The sequence below is a fragment of the Salmo trutta genome, chromosome 21 (genome assembly GCF_901001165.1).
Source record: "Salmo trutta chromosome 21, fSalTru1.1, whole genome shotgun sequence".
Lineage (NCBI taxonomy): Eukaryota > Metazoa > Chordata > Actinopteri > Salmoniformes > Salmonidae > Salmo > Salmo trutta.
This window is the reverse complement of record NC_042977.1, coordinates 28,948,352-28,967,990: the sequence shown is the minus strand read 5'-3', so window position 1 is coordinate 28,967,990 and position 19,639 is coordinate 28,948,352. Positions and strand designations below refer to the sequence as shown.

The following is a 19,639-nucleotide window of genomic DNA, read 5'->3' as shown; positions in this document are numbered from 1 at the left end:
GAGGAATTTTGTTTTTAAAATATTAGTTATTTCTTATTTACCCTTTATTTAATTAGGCAAGTCAGTTAAGAACAAATTCTTACTAACAATGACAGCCTACCCCTGCCAAACCCAAACAACACTGGGCCTATGGGACACCCAATCACTGCTGGTTGTGATACAGGCTGGAATCAAACCAGGGTATGTAGTGACACCTCTAGCGCTGAGATGCAGTGCCTTAGACTGCTGCGCCACTTGGGAGCCCATTAATATCACATTTTCTTTTGAAAGTTTACAAATACTGGTATGTTAAAAGCTATTGTGTATGTTATATATAAGCCTAACTTTTTTATCAAAACAAAATCTGATGTATTTACAAGTTACATGTAATGAATATTAACCAGGCCACAGTATAATCACACTTTTTTTTTACAAGTTGTAGGCTGATTTATGCTTCTTATCTGTCAAAGTTAACAGTATACAGTGAAGTATACAGCCTGTTAACTAATTTTAAAAATTATATCATAGACAAGATTATTTACAAGCAAGATTTTCATGATTATTGATCAAGGTCAGCAAAGCTACTTTTTATAGAGTTTAGAATGCATTACAAGAGACAACAAGGCTGACAGTACAAAGTATAATAAAGCTTTCAGAACACTAATGGAGAGTTATAGGCCTCTGTGTTGTTTTTCTATCAAGGTTAGCAGTATACTGTAAAGGCCTATTAACCAAGTTTTCAAAACCAACACCAGAGAAAAGATTGAAAGATATTCATTATGTATTATCTATCAAGATCAGCGAGTTTAAAATAGTTTCAAATGTATTATGTAGTCATTTTCTCTCTGATAACTCATATAAAACATACTTTCACATGCCATTGTGACAACTTATTCACGTTGCACTCTAATACGACTGCTTTAGAGAATAAGCACACAGACATTACAACTACTACCGTCTGACTGTTTTCTAAAATGGGAGCACCTATGAGAAAATTATAGTTTAGTATCACATCCACCACCAATCCATGCATTGCCAGAAACTGTAATGCCAGGTATTTATGAAGTGGAAGTAGTGCATCCTTTAATTCTCTTTCATTCTGGTTTAAGGAATCCATAATTTTAAGATTTAATGTAATGCAATTACTGTAATTATTGCATTAATGTGACTTTTAAATTCAAAGGCACTATCACATGTTGAAAACACCACCATTTGCGCACTGTTCCAGGCACATTTGGCATAACCTCTTTGCTGTCACTAAACAGACTGTAATTCCTGACTCTCAAAAGACGCAGGGGACATTAACACAAATTGTTCCTTTTGATGTGACTTCAAAAGATTTTTATTTTTTTATTTTTTTATTTCACCTTTATTTAACCAGGTAGGCAAGTTGAGAACAAGTTCTCATTTACAATTGCGACCTGGCCAAGATAAAGCAAAGCAGTTCGACAACATACAAAAACACAGAGTTACACATGGAGTAAAACAACATACAATCAATGAAGCAGTAGAAAAAAATAAGACTATATACAATGTGAGCAAATGATGTGAGATAAGGGAGGTAAAGGCAAAAAAGGCCATGGTGGCAAAGTAAATAAAGTAAATATAAATAAAGTAAATAAAGTAAATATAGTATCTGTCAATTATTTGGTCACTTGTTGTCATTGCTTAATATGTTATAATCCTCTTTAGTAAGTGGAGATGGAAGAGTTTTGATTGTCTTTGGAATTTGACGTTTGGACTGACAAATAAAATATCCTGCATATGTAACATACAGCTTTTTGAATTATGTAGTATTATAGCATTTTCAGATAATTATCAATTTGGGAAATCGTACACACTACATGTAAAGCACTGGTATTTCGACTGCACTCAAGTATCAAAATCAAGTGTGGGCTTTACCTTAGAGAAGGTCCAATAATTCCTGAAGCAGACTGTGTTCTATCATACGAAATGAAACACAGTGAAAAGGTACTACATTTTCTTCAGAAAGACAAAAGTAATCTGTCCTCCGACAAATCCACAAAGAATGACTAATCTGGGTCTTTGACTAATCAAAAACCCAGATTAATCAAAGACCCTTTGACTAATCAAAGTGGCCATTGATAAAAATGCAATTTCATTTGAATTGGTTACTATTCACCTTGCAATGTTTTGAAATGCGGTATTTTATTTTGAAGGTTCCTCATTACCATACGAAAGTGACGTCATTGTTTGTGCTGCTGGCAGAATACTAGTTCATCTTCTAAACTGCCTGGTTTGAGTTCTACATATTTTTTAGCTGTTTAGTTCTATGTTTTAGTTTATTTCGCTTAATAGCAGATCACCATGTCGGTGGCGTTTGCACCTCATAGACAACGTGCAAAGGGGGATATAACACCCACTGGAATTCAAAAGGTAATTCATCTTTATCACGCACGACAACAGAATGGATGCGGATAGCACCAGCTGCTGCTAGATAGCTAGCTAACTAGCCTAGCCAGTACCCAGGTCGAACTATAGGCAGCTAACGTTAGCTAAGTAAAGGGAAATAGATTGGTAACAATGTTGCTAGGGTAAAGCGCGGTCAATATGAACTTCGCGGGAGTCAGCAAATCTAAAAATAACGAATAATTTTTGTCGATTCGATGGACTAACATGACATTTTTTCTGATATGAATGGAGGCCTACTAGTGTTTTGTTAGCTGGATTGTTAGCTTCTTTTGTTAGCTGGCACACAGAACAGTAACGTTAGCTGACAAATGCTTTGTTACTAGGTAGAGAAAAAGGCAAAGGCAGCTTGACCAGCTAGTTAGTTACAATGTTGTCATTAACATCATGTACTACTCTACTCTCAAGTAAAATAACATGATTTTATGAGTAGTCTGGATTGGAACAACAGTTTGTCCTCTGGAGTTCTACTGTCTATGGTTCAAAACGTTAGAACAAGTAGCATTGTTTCCATGAATGCATCACAATTCCCCAACCCTTTTTACATTGTATTTACTGTATTCTCATAAATAATTTTTCACTTTAAAATGTATGCCAAACAAAAACCAATGATTGCTAAATTAGACAATCCATACAACTATGCACATAGACGAATTTTAACAATTACACATGACTAGTTTGCTAACAGACAGCACAAACCATCATTCTGTTACCAAACTTTGTATCTGCACTGTTCTTCAAGTAAATGGGTTTTTGTGAAGTTCAGTTGAAATTAAAAGTAGTCCTTGTGCATGTTGTATGGTTTGTTTAGCATTTGAACACTTTAAGTTTTCTTCCTGTTTTGCTCTGGCATGTTTCAGTTACTGGATGAAAACAATCAGCTGATTCAATGTATAATGGACTTCCAGAGCAAAGGAAAGACAGCAGAATGTTCACAGTAAGTTATACTTTATGTACAAAATCACCATACCTGATGAGCTTTCAGGCTCCATACTATCATGTATCTGACTTTATGCAGTGTATTGATGGCTCCTCTCCCTGCCTTCTTAAATGTTAACATGTGTTGTATCTGTTTTCTGTCAACAGGTACCAGCAGATGCTCCACAGAAATTTAGTTTACCTGGCCACAATAGCAGACTCCAATCAGAACATGCAGTCTCTGCTCCCTGCTGTGAGTATGGGTCCAGGGCAGAGAAGGGCAGTGATGTTACAAGAAAGGAACAATTCATTGGTGCTGAATTGGATTCACTCTGACACATTTCATAAAGTTGTACAGACACTGTACAATTAGAAATACGGTGTTGTTCTTGGCTCCCGATAGTTCAAGGATTGTGTTCAGTGATTTTAAATCTCAAACTAAGCATAGGGCTTTTTAAATAAAAAAATAAATAATATTTTACCGTTATTTAACTAGGCAAGTCAGTTAAGAACAAATTCTTATTTTCAATGACGGCCTAGGAACAGTGGGATAACTGCCTTGTTCAGGGGCAGAACGACAGATATTTTACCTTGTCAGCTCAGGGATTCGATCTTGCAACCTTTTGGTTACTAGTCCAACGCTCTAACCACTAGGCTACCGGCTCCCCAAAACATGACTCTTTGATGAAGTGGTCTAACAATACTCCCTCCATAACTATCATGTATTCTGTTATCATCATTTACAGATCCTGACTTGAAGTAAGGGCATAGAAATGCAATTGAAGAAGAGCCAAGCCTTTTTATATGCATTACACTGCTAGTCAGGAACTCCACCAAAATCCACCACTACAGGAAATGAAGCCAGTGTAGGGGTTTCCCATCCTATTTCCAGTATATCTAACCCTGTCAAGCTCTGACGATAGATTGTGCGGTGCATGTGAGATTGAATGTAATAATATATGCCTCATATGCCACCAATGGAAGCTTGCCCTGTCTCCCCTACTGTTGGTCAAAGGGGTGTATAATGTTCACCTAGATGCTCTGTACTTGATTTCAGAAGTGTGACTCCCCTACTCCCCCAGAGGTAAAGCTTGAAGTGAGTATGGGTGGAGAAGTGGGGGTTAATTTATGATAGGGTGTCTTGGTTCACACAATGTTCATACTGTGCGTTGGAGGCTATATGATTGATATTCAAACACAGGGACTTTTGTTGTGAAACTTCATATGTGATACCTCTGAGATACACTGCTGGTGATAGGCTAATATTGATGGCCTTTACAATAGTGCAATAGTATTGTACAGTGCTGTGTAAAGGTATACTCTGTGTTGATAGGTTCTGCTTTATTATATAGGCTTACTTGTTGCTGCAATCTGGTGCTGTGAAGTAGATGATAGAATAACATGTCATATCCAGAGATTATATAACATGTTATATCCACAGAAAGGCCGGAGTCTTTAAATATTGTACTTTCAATATAATTTGCTTTTATTTTGAACATGATCATTTCTGTTCTTACATTTTAAGATCCCATGGTCATCCGTCCATCAGTCTTCCTCCCTCTCCCACCGCTTTTTCTCTTATACATGGCTGAGATATGTATCTTAACACGGCTGGTGTTTCTCCTCTGTGATGTCTGTCTGCAGCCTCCTACTCAGAACATGCCCATGGGCCCTGGTGGGATGAACCAGAGTGGAGCGCCGGGCCCCCAGCCCCCCCACGGACACAACATGGCCTCTGAGGGCATGGTCAGTGGCGGACCCCCAGCCCCACACATGCAGAGCCAGATGAACGGGCAGATGCCTGGTAAGTGACCTCCCGTCCTCCCTCTATCCCTGTCTCACTCACTAGGGTTGCCTAGCAACACCACAGAGCTGGAAGAGGAGGGGAGGGTGCTCTGTTAAACGATGTCACCCGTCTGAGCTCTGGTTGTCTTGGACTCCACTTCACTGTGGTTGTGTTTGTATGCCTGTTTGTTTGTGCGTGGGGAGAGTAGGGCTGGGCAACATGGCCAAAATATAAAATCATATTTTCAAATATTTTGATAAGATGTTATGTTTTTGAATAATAAAAGCTCTAAATGTTCTTTGAGTAGTTCATGACCTTGATTGTTTTATACTGTTCAATCCAACTTTAAACCCCAAAAATTCTGCAAGGTTGCATGGTATGGGGGGAAAATGTAGACCTACTTAATTGGTGAACTGTTCGAATCATTATTGACAGGGTAGGAACCGAAGTGTTGGTCAGTGTTTCCAGGGGACCCTAATAAGGTGTACATTAGATGTTTTATTACCTGGGTTGCGGTCCAAACACTTAAAATCACCCTTGCCTTATGCCCTTGGGGAAAGCCCTGTTGGAGTGCGGTCCAAATGATTAGCCAAGCAAGGGAAGTTTGCAACGTGAGCCCCTCAGCCCTCGTTTTTAGTCGGGTGTACAATTATGTTCACTCCGGGGCCTGAAACTCCCCATAATTCAATTTGCGAAGATTGTACATCCGCTAAGAAAAGTCAGCAAAAACTTAAAAACAACATCAATGGAGGAGTCAACATACAAGTGTAAGTAAAAACGAATGCAAATAAGTTAGAAATTGTGCTAGTAATGCACATGACGGCACAAACCCGTCTCGTAAAAAGTAAATATGTTTTTGTTTGGTTATCTTTTGGAAATTGTAGAAATAAAACATTTTCCTCCTTCAGAAGTTCCAGCAAGGCAGGCTAATATTAGTTAGCTAATTAATTTGCTAGCCATCGTACAGTTGGCGTATATTAATAGTTCTATATTTAATTTAAGTAGACATGCACTCATAAATGACTAGCGAATATAAAGCAACCACAAGCTACCAGTGGCTGAAAACACCATTTATTTTTATTTATTTCACCTTTATTTACCCAGGTAGGCCAGTTGAGAACAAGTTCTCATTTACAACTGCGACCTGGCCAAGATAAAGCAAAGCAGTGCGACACAAACAACACAGAGTTACACATGGGATAAACAAACGTACAGTCAATAACACAATCATCGTGGGATGAACGAGTGACGAATTTCCGGCCAAGGGTGGTCCATTTAAAAATCATTCCTTCCTACCTCAACCTGCAAGTGTATACTCGTCAGACGTCATGATACGTCATCAGAAGTGTTCACTTAATTTGAGGGCTGAGGGGAAAGGGTCTTTTTAAGTGTTTGAACCGAAGCCCTGATGTAGCTAGCTAGCTAACATATTCATGCTTTGCCTATTCCTCTGATTTAGAATATACCATGCACAAACAACATGCTTATCTAGGCCTACACCAGCACTGGTACCAGGCTGTATTAGCTAGCTGCGTTTGCACTGATTCTTGGCTTGTTAAATGTACTAACTAGTAATTAGCATTAGCAACTAATGCACATTCTTTTAGCCACAACTTGCTAAGAAAATACAAACTATTAGTAGTTTGCAGATGGTAAGATACACAAACTAATAGTGTAATTATAGAACATTTGTGGAAAGCAGCATCGTTGTCACCAACATCTTGTTCTATCTAACCATGCAGACTGCAGAGTGAACAGCAAGAAAGTGCTTGTGACTCCATGGTTGAGCAATTGCTCTCTCGTTGAGTAACATGGGGCAGGGTTTGGTGTGGGAAGCGGTATACCGCCCAGCCCTAGGGGCTAGACTGTTAACATTTAGTCTACATTGTTCTGCCGCAGGGTCGATTGACCAGTTATTACCAGTTGTCAAGGAGAAAATACTTTCTCAGGAAAGCTTTAATAATGTTTTAATTAAATAATTAAATCTTTGATCTCTGTACTGTATGGTCTAATATCTTCCTAAAGGTTGAATGATCTGTCGTTCTTTTCCCCCCAGGGCCTAATCACATGCCCATGCAGGGCCCTGGGCCGGGTCCAAACCAGCCCCCCAACATGCCCGGCAGCGGCTCCATGAACATGCCCCCCAGCAGCCATGGCTCTATGGGCGGCTACAACCACGCTGTGCCCTCCTCTCAGGGCATGCCTGCCCAAGGCCAGATGAACATGACCCAAGGACCCATGGGTAACTACGGCCCCCGGCCCAACATGAACATGCAGCCTAACCAAGGTACAGGAAAGAGGAAAACAAACGTGTCCTTGACAGACCTTCTCTTTTACCCAATCACATCTTTTGATGATGACATCCACCCATGGATGCTTTATTGTTGAGTTTTTTTTTCAAATTGAGTTCTGTAATGGCATATTGTGTGTGTTTGTGTTGTTCCCGCCCCAGGCCCCATGATGCACCAGCAGCCTCCCTCCCAGCAGTACAACATACCCCCTGGAGGTGGCGGGCAGCACTACCAGGGCCAGCAGAACCCCATGGGCATGATGGGCCAGGGGAACCACGTGATGGGGCAGAGGCCCATGCCTCCTTACAGACCCCCACAGCAAGGTACGCTCTGCTCTACAGAGTGGGCACTGGGCCAAGGCGCTTGGTTTGACTTGACACAGGGCTGAAACCTCTTCTCCTGTCCGTAACCCCCTTTCCACTTCGTCTTTTAAGTGGAACTATCTTTCACTTACTGTCGTTGCTTGTAGACACAGGTAGCCCCATTACCATAGAAGGAATACCCAGGTGTCCTGAAGGTTGTTGTCAGCCCCAGACAACTGAACTATAGTTTGGGGACCAGGAGCTCTCTAGCGAATAAGCGGCCTAAATTCCAACCTCACTCCCCTTTCCACACCGAAATTACCCCCCCCCCTCCCCCCACTCCCGCCCCAACAACACCTTGAATCAACCTGTGTGTGTTGTGTGTGTGTATGTAGGACCCCCTCAGCAGTACCCAGGGCAGGAAGACTACTATGGGGACCAGTACAGTCACGCAGGACAGGGAGCCTCAGAAGGTAGGAGAACCAACCCTCCAACCAACCGCTCGTAGAACCAACCAAACCTCTCCGTCCGTCTAACGTTCACTTAGCGAAGCTGTGTTGAGTCATGTAGAAGGAAGGAGGATAGCGAGTACCAAAACAACATTGTATGACAGTGACACCATCCCTCAGATAAAGCCAGTGAATTGCTCAGCACCACTTTACACCCGAGACGAATCATCAATGGTTTATCTTGGTTCCACCGCAGTTATCTAGAACATTTGTGGAAATAAAGAATGGAAGATGTCAGTTGGACAGTCATGGTGCTCTGTAAGCCTGGCAAGAAGGAAGCTAATGTTTGGTTTGCCCGCCCACCATCCCACCAGTGCTATGCGTCTTCGATAAACAAATAGCTAGTTATTCTGTCGAACCGTTTTCTTGTGGAGGTGTGGCTCCAAATGCGTAGCGCGATTCAATCCAGGAAGTTGATCTTAGGTGGTGCTTTTAGCAGAAGTGGAGGTCCTACTTTAGCAGAAGCCCCACACACGAGTTGACAGATGTTGTGTTGAAGACTCCTGGTGGAAAAGGAGACTAGTTGGACTGGGATTTTTCACCACTGATTTCCCACCCCTCCATAGTGATTTTGCATCATAGCATCCCCATCATCAATTATTCTTAAATTAATAACTTTCTCTTGCATGTATCATTCACTTTTTACACCTTTCTGAGATGTCTACATTCTATTTCGAACTTTGACACAGTGCTCTCAAACTTTGACAGTCTCATAGCTAAGTTGTACTCTAATGGGAATTACAGGATTTAAATATTCTCTTGTAAAGCTGTATATTCTCAAAAGAAAGTGAAACAAATATTCCAATGTTTACTTATCACTTTTGCAAAACCTATATTTATGAACTTTGATACCCACACACACACACAGAGACATTGCTTGAAGCAATATAAAATATGTACTGATATTTAACAATCTGTATATTTTTAATTACCTGACTTTCCCCCTCATTGACTTATCACCTCAAACACGGACATGAAATAACATGTCTTCCTATCTCCTTGTGAAATAATGCTTTAGGTGGTTTACTACAGCCACCGTTCCCTGATCAAGGCTTTGATCCCTCAGAACAATACTACCAAGGAGGTATCTATGTAGCTTCACAGAAATGTACTCACAGGGGAAAAGGAAGAAGCTAAGCTAAAAACACATGACTTATGGAACTTTTGTGTTGCTTCTGCTTTTATAGAGACATTTCTGAGACTTCTTTCCAAATGTGACAAAGGCTATTGTTTGATAACTGCAGTAGCCTAAATGCTAGCTTTTTACAATTAATAACATAACTCAAATACACTTTCTATACCGGTGTTATTTCCTCTGTTTAGCCTTCCCTGGCCAGCTGAAGCTTTCTGAGTTTGTTCTAGTCTGTTTTCTGGCTTCATGTCCCTCACCGCTATGCACGTGACTACTTTTAATCGTTGATGATTTCTCACTCACATATATTTCATTTCTCATAAATGTTGTCGTTCCAGCTTTGTTTTATTAATGGCTCATAGCAGGTGTCAGGTAAGGATGCTAAAAAAAGAGTCTATAACAACCATGTTGCATATAAAAACAAACAAAAATAAACTTAATGTTTCAATGGGCATGCTCACAGTGTTGGTTCTTTTCTCCTGTGGTTCTTGTCTTGTCTGCCAGAGCGAGACCCAGCAGCCAACCAACAGTCCCCCTATGAAAAAGATCATGGTTTGTTAACTTTGTTTGTTAACAGCCTAAATCAGTGTTTTCAAAAAACGTTCTGATCAGGATTGGGGTCAATATCCTGTTCAATTCAATTAATTCAGGAAGTAAAATGAAATTCCAATCATGGTGTTGGTTCTTTTCTCCTGTGGGTTATGTCTGCCAGAGCGAGACCCAGCATCCAACCAACAGTCCCCCTATGAAAAAGATCATGGTTTGTTAACTTTGTTTGTTAACAGCCTAAATCAGTGTTTTAAAAAAACGTTCTGATCAGGATTGGGGTCAATATCCTGTTCAATTCAATCAATTCAGGAAGTAAAATGAAATTCCAATCATGGTGTTGGTTCTTTTCTCCTGTGGGTTATGTCTGCCAGAGAGAGACCCAGCATCCAACCAACAGTCCCCCTATGAAAAAGATCATGGTTTGTTAACTTTGTTTGTTAACAGCCTAAATCAGTGTTTTCAAAAAACGTTCTGATCAGGATTGGTGTCAATATCCTGTTCAATTCAGGAAGTAAAATGAAATTCCAATCATGGTGTTGGTTCTTTTCTCCTGTGGGTTATGTCTGCCAGAGCGAGACCCAGCATCCAACCAACAGTCCCCCTATGAAAAAGATCATGGTTTGTTAACTTTGTTTAACAGCCAAAATCAGTGTTTTCAAAGAAATTCTGATCAGGGTTGGGGTCAATAGCTTATAGCTTGTTCAATTCAGGAAGTAAACTGAAATTCTAATCATGCTGGAAAAATTTGGAATTGGAATTTCAGTTTACCTTTCGACTTGAAATGGACCCCAAGCCTGATTCTGGCCACTCTAAGCACTGATGTCTGCTGTGTTGTCGTCAAACCTGGTTCAGGTACTGTAATGTCATAGATACCGTAATGTCGCTCTGTTGCCCCCTGTAGGTAATGCCCAGTATGGCCAGCAGCAGGAGGCCTACCAGCAAGGTCCTCCCCAGCAGCAGGGCTACCCACCACAGCAGCAGTACCCCGGACAGCAAGGCTACCCTGGACCGCAACAGGGCTACGGTGGGTGGAACCTAAGACAAAGACAGATTCAGTGATATTGCTATCTCGGTCTCTCTCTCTCTCACTCATCTTGTTCTCTCGCTCTATTTCTTTTCTCTCGTTCTTTGTCGTTTTATTTTTCCATAGCCTATTACTTTGTACACTTTCTCTTTTACTGAAATGGGAAATAAAAAGATGTTGGTGTGTGCCACGACTCTGATGACCTCTGGCAGTCAGTCCACACTCATCCTGTAGGATTCACCATTTACTTTCCTTTTCATTATCTTGAAAAATCAGTCCAAGATTACAAATGGCATTCACCCAGAGCCTCACGTATGTTTTACTGAACCACACCACTGTTTTGCTAATTGAAATGGTGCACTTTCAATGTTGCAGCAGCGCAATCAAGGCTACACATACTGGCACGTTGATCAAAAGCGGTAGCTGGCAGACATTGTTGCTGTGTTAGGTGTCCTTCTCGTACTATGGTGGGTCACTGTACAGGCCTAGTTACTGTGTGATAGAAAGTCTGTTCTCTGAAAGCTAGAGATGGCGAGAGAGTGAAAGGAATAGGACACGCTTATGGGTAATAACCCTTGGCATTGTGGGTGTGGGAACCACAGCCCCCCCCCCTTTCGTTTTTAAAATCCTGTCAGCTCTCCTTTCTCTCTGAACCAGAGGCCTTTCTCTCATGTCAGTAATGAGCTGGTGGAGAGAGGCAGAGGCTATGAGTTGGGCTCCATCTGGCTCACATGCGCTCACGCTTGTTCGCTCTCGCAGGCGGGCCACACAAGGTTAAGCTTTGCGGCAGCGACGTCTGCATTACGAGCACCTAATGACGTTTGACTTGGCCCAGTCAGTCATCGTATCACTGATCAGCTGTTAAAATGCCTGATACGCGGCGGTAAGGTAGCTGCAGTGCAGTGGTAGCATACAGAGGCTGTCTGATGGAGTGGTTTTTAATGAGGCTTCGCTTATCTAATGAGGGCCCACTGAATCTCCTTGATGTCTCCTTTCATTAGAAAACTTAACACCTAGCTCCAGCAAGTCAGACTCTCTCATTACACAGCAGAGTAGACCAGTGTTAATGTGGAGCCAAACTTTAGCAAATGGGCCAGGGCCCAACTAATACTACTACTACCACCCACCAGTCTCTTTCTGCCATGCCTCTGGCTGGCTGTCTGGTTGTCAGTGGATATGTCTATTGGGGAGATGAAGGTTAATTGACACTCAATGGTTCAAGAACAAGACGTGGCATAATGGACATCAAACAGAACAAAGTCAGTGAATCAAGCGCGCTGTTATACTCCCAGGTTGACTGTGTGCTTTTTGTTATTGAACAGCCTAGTCTTCTTAACTGGTCCTATATGGTATGAAGAACTGTAGCATCATGTTTCAGTCAGACATCATAACCTTTTTCTCTGCTCTGTCCTCCCTCCCCAGGTCCGTCCCAGGGAGCCCCAGGCCAGTACCCCCAGGGTTACCCCCAGGGCCAGGGGCAGCAGTACGGAGCCTACCGGGGCCCCCAGCCCGGCCCCCCTCAGGCCCAGCAGCAACGCCCATACCCAGGCTACGATCAGGTGAGTATGAGCCCATGAGTAGGCAGGCCTAACCTCTATCTGTGTGTGACTCTTATTGTGTCCTTTTATATGTTGGCTAGAGATGGATACTTAGTTAAAAATGTAACGTGAAGTTTGTTCAGGGCGTGTCCATAAGCAAGAGAGTGGGTGTCTTGTGCATGCTGACGTTGTATGGGGAGTTTAAGACGAGTTGAATAATATTGGATAATACAGCAAGTCAGACCAGAGCAGTGCAATGCGAGGGCAATGTAGTGTCTCCTCCCTAAACGTAACTGACTTTTGAGATTGTTGAAGGGGAGGGGAGAGCTACGTGTTGCCCTGTATTTTCTGTGGTCCTTTGCGGGGGCCACAGCAACACTTTGATTCTTTATCTTTGAATATTCAGGGACACATGAGGAAATAAAGACCCAGGGATTTGAACCCCTGACTAGTTCTGTAAGAAGCAAAGGTAATGGTAAAATCTGGACGTGTGACCGTTCGCCTAGCCTTGATTTGCATTTGTCATGTTTCTCCTCCTGTCTTCTATTTAAACATCTGATTTCCACCTTTACCTCTTTTTGTAACCAGGGGTCGAATTATATTCTTGAGGTCTTCAAACATATCAAGCATATTCTGTAGGGGAACTTAAAAATAAAATGTTGATGGTTTGGAATTGACTAAATCAATCAAAAGTACAACTCCTCATGCCTTGGGTTATTATTCATCCCATTTCATGCAATATACTGCATTTAAATGTTTGTTTTTTAGGCGTAATTTAATTATAAACTGTGTAGAATAGTATATGATCAAAGTAAGTCAAATTTGATTTATTTTGCTTAATGTGTAACTAAACTTTTATTCCTAAAGAGCAGCCACTTTCGACCCCTGTTTAGAAATGCTCCTGCAAAATACAAAACATGTGAAATGTGCAAGTCGGAGAGAAGCATTTTGCCTACTGCTACAGTATAACTGACATTAAGTTACTTCCCTCCTGTTGAGCTTTTCTGAGGCCATGCTGCCACCTGCTGGTTAAATATAGCCAATGCAGCCACACACAGGAATAGTCTGCATCTTTATCTGTAACAAAAGGTTAATAACTAGCTACTACAGATGTGCTTGTTTGCATCCTGTTTAAATATGTAAATATTAGCATTTCCCTAGTAAATGCCTGTTTGTTCAGATGTTCGGATGAAAAGTAATTAAGATGTCCATTTACAGTACTCCCTTCCTCCCTCCACAGGGTCAATATGGAAATTACCAGCAATGAAAGATGGTCATGGCAGTCAGTCAGTCACCAAGAGCCCTGCTCTGACCTCTAACCTCTGACCTCTGTACAACTGTTATCTGGACTTTTATAACGGCTGCAGCTCACAGAGACACACACACACACACACTTTGCCCTTTGTATCCCCTATGTCTGGGCCTTATGTAATGAGATGATTGTGTTCACATCCATTTCTCCCCTTCTGGTCTGAGTTAATAGTCTCAAAGCAGCAATGCCTTAAAACCAAACAGAGCTGCCTTATCCAGAGCACTGCAGATTGCGAAAAGGGCAAAAAATTACACGTAAAATTGATTTTGTCTATATCACAGAGGACAGAAGTGTACAGAACTGAACTTCACACTCTTGTAGGGCAATGTTTCTCCATCCAATAGCCCCCTGTTCATAAGAAGCAATAATGCCAATGGGAAGTGGAGGGGTGGGATGAGGATGGAGTGAGGAGATTTTACACCAGAAACAAAATTCTGTAAGGCTATGTTTTTTGTCAAGGTCAACATATGTGATGATGACATAAACATGTATGTTATGCTTTTTAGATAGAGCTCATTTTGTATAAGAATTTGGAGTACTGTTGAATATTGTTTCTTTTTTCCTCCTGAAGTGTTGTCTCTCTTGATGTAAGCTGTGATTAACATTGTTTTCATCTGCTATTTTGTTTGTTCTTTGTACCCCCTGATTTCCCTTTGCTTCTTCAATGACCTGTACATTGAATATGTGCTTGGGGTGAACAAATCGGAGGCTTTGGTTTTATGAATGGATTGTACATAGAAAGCCCTCAAACAAACTGAGAACACCTATCTGTGTTGGAGCATCAGTGGTGAAACATTATTTCTTTGGGAAACAGAACATGACCTGTGAGTGGGGCTGTATTCTGACTTTGAGATCTACAGTATGTGTGTAACTAGGGTTGCAAAGCTACCGGTAATTTACCAAAGTTACCGGAATATTGCGTAATTTTAGTAATTAACAGAATCTATTGTAACTTTGGTAATACTTGAATAACTTTTAAAAACTGTATTCGTTTATAGTGTTCATTTATTATATCTGTGACCATATTGTCCATGAGTTTTATATTAGATAGTAGGGCGGCAGGTAGCACGTTGTGCTAGTAACCGAAGGGTTGCTGGTTTGAATACCTGAGCCGACAAGGTGAAAAATCTGCCGACTTGCCCTTGAGCAAGGCACTTAACCCTAATTTGCTCCAGGAACGCCATGGCTGACCATGTCAAACACCACATTTCTCTGGACTTATCTGGTGTATGACATTTTTTTATTTTACCATATTTTTCAAGAGAAAATAACCTAATTAATGACAAAAAGCATCTAATCAACAATTCCATTATTTTTTTCACTATTCTAATGATTTACTTTTTTTCACAACTGCCACCAGTTTGATGCCCAAACATTAATCAAACATATTGACATAAAATAAATAAAAGTTCGTAAAAAGGAAATTTCATGCTGAAACCCTCATATTAAACACCAATGAATGGTATTCATTTAGTTTATTTATATTTAGAATTGTTTAACAGCTTTGTCATATGTTTTTTAACTCTACGGTGTCGGTGTCCCTAAACCGGGACGGTTGTTGCTAACGTGCGCTAATGTGACTAGAATGATGTAAGTAACAGCCAACTTTCCAGGACATAGACATGTCTTATATGGGCAGAAACCTTAAATTCTTGTTAATCTAACTGCAGTCCAATTTACAGTAGCTATTATAATGAATAAATACCATGCTATTATTTGGAGAGTGCACAACAACAAAACACTTATGGCAACTGGTTTGATACATTCACCTCTAAATCATGTACTTACATTTAGTAATCTTGCTCTGATTTGTCATCCTGAGGGTCCCAGAGATAACATGTAGCATAGTTTTGTTTGATAAAATATTTTTTTATATTCAAATGTGGGGACTGGGTTCTGTCTCTGGCCCCGCACACACCTCGCCCGGCCATCTAGATGTGTGAAGGTTAGTGTTTTTTTTCTGTAGAGAAGCTAATTATCCATCATGTATGACATTCCTGGTTGTGTGTAAACTTTAATTTTTTATTACCATAGCATTTTTGTATGTTCTCTATAGTTATGTACTTGAAAATGACCAATTCGGCACATTTGGGCAAACTCCTGGCAGACTTGATACATAATATAGTGTACTAATGTAATGCTTCACTGGATCAGTCTGAAACTTTGCACACACACTGCTGCCATCTGGTGGCCAAAATCTAAATTATACCTAAACTCCTATATGATTGTATGGCCTTTTTCTTGCATTTCAAAGACGATGGAACAATTATAATTTTCTGAAAACGCATGTTTTTTTGTTTATATTATCTTATTCCAGATCTAATGTGTAATTCTTCTACATTAATTTCACATTTTCACAAACTTCAAAGTGTTTCCTTTCAACTGGTATCAATAATATGCATATCCTCGGTTCAGGTCCTGAGCTACAGGCCGTTAGATTTGGGTATGTCATTTAAGGTGGAAATTTAAAGAAAATAGGCCGATCTTCATCTGATTAAAATATTTCATATATTTTACATGTTATTACCCACACAGAGGGCCAGAGATTATTAGACACTTGTCATAATCTGAATTACACAAATGGGCCACTAGATGTCTTCTGACAGATTGTAAAAAAAAATCTGGTAGTTTACAGGTCATCTTTGAATGTTTCAAGTAATACACCCTCCCTTTGCAAACCTATGTGTAACACAAAGCACTGAGCCCATATTCATAAAGTGTCTCAGATTAGGACAGCTGAATTGGGATCAGTTTTGCCTTTTAGATAACAATATGTAATAATAAATAGATGGGGAGACCTGATCCTAGATCAGCACTCCTACTCTGAGACGGTTTATTAATAGGGCCCCTGAATGCTTACAGTACCCCCTGCTTCTCCTAAAAGTTTAATTTAGAAGCATGTATCTTATGGGCTTGGCACTTCAGTGTGCTCTGTTATTGACAGCTGGATAAGAGGTGAATTCAGTTGGGGGATATTCCAAACATGTCTAATGTGCATCGGACACAGCTCTCTGGAGAATAGTGTCTGCTCGATACATTACATTTTTATCTGCAACTTTCTGAACATTTTGCCCGTGCTGAATATTCCCATAATGGGTCTGAGGGAGTGCATTGACCACAGACTGTCTGGTCAGACTGTCGTACATTCAGTATGTTCAGCCCCGCATAAGCTTGTTTCAGACCGAATGAGTCGTCTTTACAATGTTAGAAGACATTTCTCCTGAATAAACGTATGTTTTTGTCATTTAAGAAAATGTAATGTTGTACGTTAACCACCAACAGAATAATATGAGTTATGTGGAGTATAACATAAAAGTGTTACGTTATACTCTAAACTGAGTGTCTTGCTGTAGTGATTTGAGATACATTTCCTATGATGTCATGCAACATTTCACTCTTGTACAGACTGTGGTTGTGTTATTTTATGAAACCTTGGGCTTGATATACATTTGTACAATATGCATACATCATGCACATATTATAGAGAAGATAGCAGTATGGTGATTGGTTTCCAGTCACCCTCAAAGATACTAACCTTGGTATGCTTTAGTACATACCTTGTAATTAATGTTTTGTTTTTCATTTACCCTGTAGCCAACATGATGTTACTGTAAGTGTCATTGTGATGTGAAACTGTACAGTATGTCACTGAAAAAACTGCAACAATAAATTGCTTGAATTTTTTTTTAATACACTTGTTGGATTTTTATGCAATTGTCTTTCTTCAAATGTCTGTTCTTCAAATGCAACGACATAGACAATGTCGTCTAAGTTTGTGATTTTCTTGTTTTGAATATCTGTTCATGTATTTACTGTACACTATTAGCTCAGTAAGTTCCCACCACACCCTGCATTCCAGATGTATCAGGAGAGGTCCCAGGTACATTTGCACCAAAAATTACCTTCCCGCTCAGCTCCCCCTCCAGAGGTACTACCTGTCACGCACAGTAGGGGGGAGAGCTACAGATGGTGCACCAGATGTGTGGCCGGAGCACGTGACCAGACTGGACATGGTGTTAGAGGGCCACTGCCTGACCCTGCCCTGGTGCTGATGTGTTTGTGTGTTAGAAAGACAGTAAGAGAGAAATCTTAAATGTGTTTGCACTCCTTTATAATGATCTGCATGTAGCCTGTGTGTGTGTGTGTGTGTGTGTGTGTGTGTGTGTGTGTGTGTACGCATGTATGTGTGCAGTGCTCAAGGTCTGGTGGCATCTCCCAGTCACCCCAGCACCATCCTGCTCCTCCACAGCTGGCCGCCCCACCCTTCCCAGCTGCCACTGGGGCTCCCCCTAGCCCCTCTACTTGGCAGACACACCGTTTTGGGCGCTCCCCCACCAGCCCTCCCTGCCAACTGCCACCCTCAGCTGCGCACTTGCAGACGGGAACGGGGTCGTACAAAGTCACTACTCCTGTGACTGTCTGGTGCCACGGGGGACAGAGTGATGATGAGGGGATGGGGTGGGAGGAATACTTTCCTTATACCCTTCATATACCGTCGGATCTCTTTTGGGCACTTTATCAATTCAGCAAGACGGACACATCACAGTCAAATTTTCGAGCACAATAGGATAGTGGAGGAAAGTAACCCCTCAAAGTGTTTTTGATGAGTAGGCTAAACACTGTTTAGTCTGAGCCTGCTAATGTAACGGTGAATTGTTGGAAGTTTTTATTTACAGTATGGCAAGAGTGACTTACATGTAGCAGTAATGGCACTTGTTTTTGGCAAGTTAAGATATCTTTTTCCGTATCATACAACCTACAACTCATACAATATTTAATGTAATAATCTAATCAGTGTTAATTCAATACCTTTTGATCCATGGAAAATAAGGAAAGAGATATAGAAGTGTCGACGGGTGGCAAGGCAAACATTAAGGTGACAGTATCATTTCAGAGGATCATAATCTTGTTCAATATTTTGATAATTATAATTCAAGGCACCTTTCAGGCGAGGCTTGTAACCACTGAGGGGAAAAGGACATTGTCATCATATAGCTAGCAGGCAAGATGTGATCTCTCCCTCCTTCTCTCTCTCTCTCTCTCTCTCTCTCTCTCTCAGTGTGACAGAAAGTCTATGGGGAGGAATAAGAGGTAGTTATGGGGGAAATGCACCAGCCTCCACAGTTTAATTGGAGATGTGTCACACTAAATAAATGGTGCAAAAACAAGCGCTGACTGGAGGCTTGACAGAGGGGCCCTGGGGAGGCAGCCTGCTTTATTGGGCCGGAGCTCTGCACCGCTTCAGGGTGAGATGGGGCTAGGTTCTTCTCGGCTAAGGTACCCTACCCTCCATAGAGTCCACCCACCAAACAACCACCGGCAGCCATCACAAACTAACCTGCAGGATGATGAAAGATAAAACATGGTTATGATAGTTGACTTGAACTTGGAATATTAGATGTTGGGGAACTTGGTGACCTGGAAGCACATCAATTGATTCTTCTGACCTACAATCAGGAGGAGATTGTATTCCTGATCTGCCATACATTTAAATCCCTACATTCCATCACAAAAATCCATAAACATAACAGTTTCTCCACAAACAATTTCTATCTATCAGTCTAGCTCCTCAAAACCGTCTACGTCAATCTATCTTTAGAAAAAACACAGCCAATCCAATCTGCCTGTCCAATTCATACATGACCTGGAGCACCTCAGGAGAATGTGTATTCCAATATTCTATCAATATTAATATCTGTTGTCCTCTGCAACCTGGCCTTGTTGAGTGTACGTCTGTCTGTGTGTGTGTGTGTGTGTGTGTGTGTGTGTGTGTGTGTGTGTGTGTGTGTGTGTGTGTGCGCGTAGCGAATATTGTAGACTTAACATGAGTTGTAATTTACCTCTATAGTGTAGATAATTGGACATGACA

At 41.0% G+C, this 19,639-nt stretch overlaps 1 protein-coding gene across 18 annotated transcripts; it reads left to right on the top strand.

The window, feature by feature from the left end:
* The first annotated feature begins 2,176 nt into the window (after window positions 1-2,176).
* On the top strand, window positions 2,177-17,461 carry LOC115157115 (protein SSXT). Of its 18 annotated transcripts, XM_029705069.1 has the most exons (17): window positions 2,178-2,376; window positions 3,270-3,346; window positions 3,496-3,580; window positions 4,385-4,423; window positions 4,972-5,131; window positions 7,170-7,400; window positions 7,566-7,727; window positions 8,102-8,179; window positions 9,234-9,299; window positions 9,852-9,899; window positions 10,060-10,107; window positions 10,268-10,315; window positions 10,467-10,514; window positions 10,798-10,920; window positions 12,343-12,479; window positions 12,865-12,927; window positions 13,699-17,461. In XM_029705069.1, the coding sequence occupies exons 1-16, from the start codon at window positions 2,308-2,310 to the stop codon at window positions 12,880-12,882; spliced, it is 1,437 nt and encodes a 478-aa protein (XP_029560929.1). In that variant the 5' UTR covers window positions 2,178-2,307; the 3' UTR covers window positions 12,883-12,927; window positions 13,699-17,461. The 18 variants fall into 18 exon arrangements, with proteins under 18 accessions (XP_029560928.1, XP_029560927.1, XP_029560933.1 ...); XM_029705068.1 differs by lacking the exon at window positions 12,865-12,927 and having other exon boundaries at window positions 2,177-2,376; window positions 4,388-4,423; XM_029705067.1 differs by lacking the exon at window positions 12,865-12,927 and having other exon boundaries at window positions 2,177-2,376.
* Window positions 17,462-19,639: the final 2,178 nt, after the last annotated feature.

Bases quoted from the DNA above. Each gene is read 5' to 3' on its own strand.
- LOC115157115 (XM_029705067.1), top strand. From the start codon at position 2,308: ATGTCGGTGGCGTTTGCACCTCATAGACAACGTGCAAAGGGGGATATA. The intron at 10,108-10,267 runs GTTTGTTAACTT...TATGTCTGCCAG, and splicing joins CCCCTATGAAAAAGATCATG to AGAGAGACCCAGCATCCAAC. The intron at 10,921-12,342 runs GTGGGTGGAACC...CTCCCTCCCCAG, and splicing joins TGGACCGCAACAGGGCTACG to GTCCGTCCCAGGGAGCCCCA.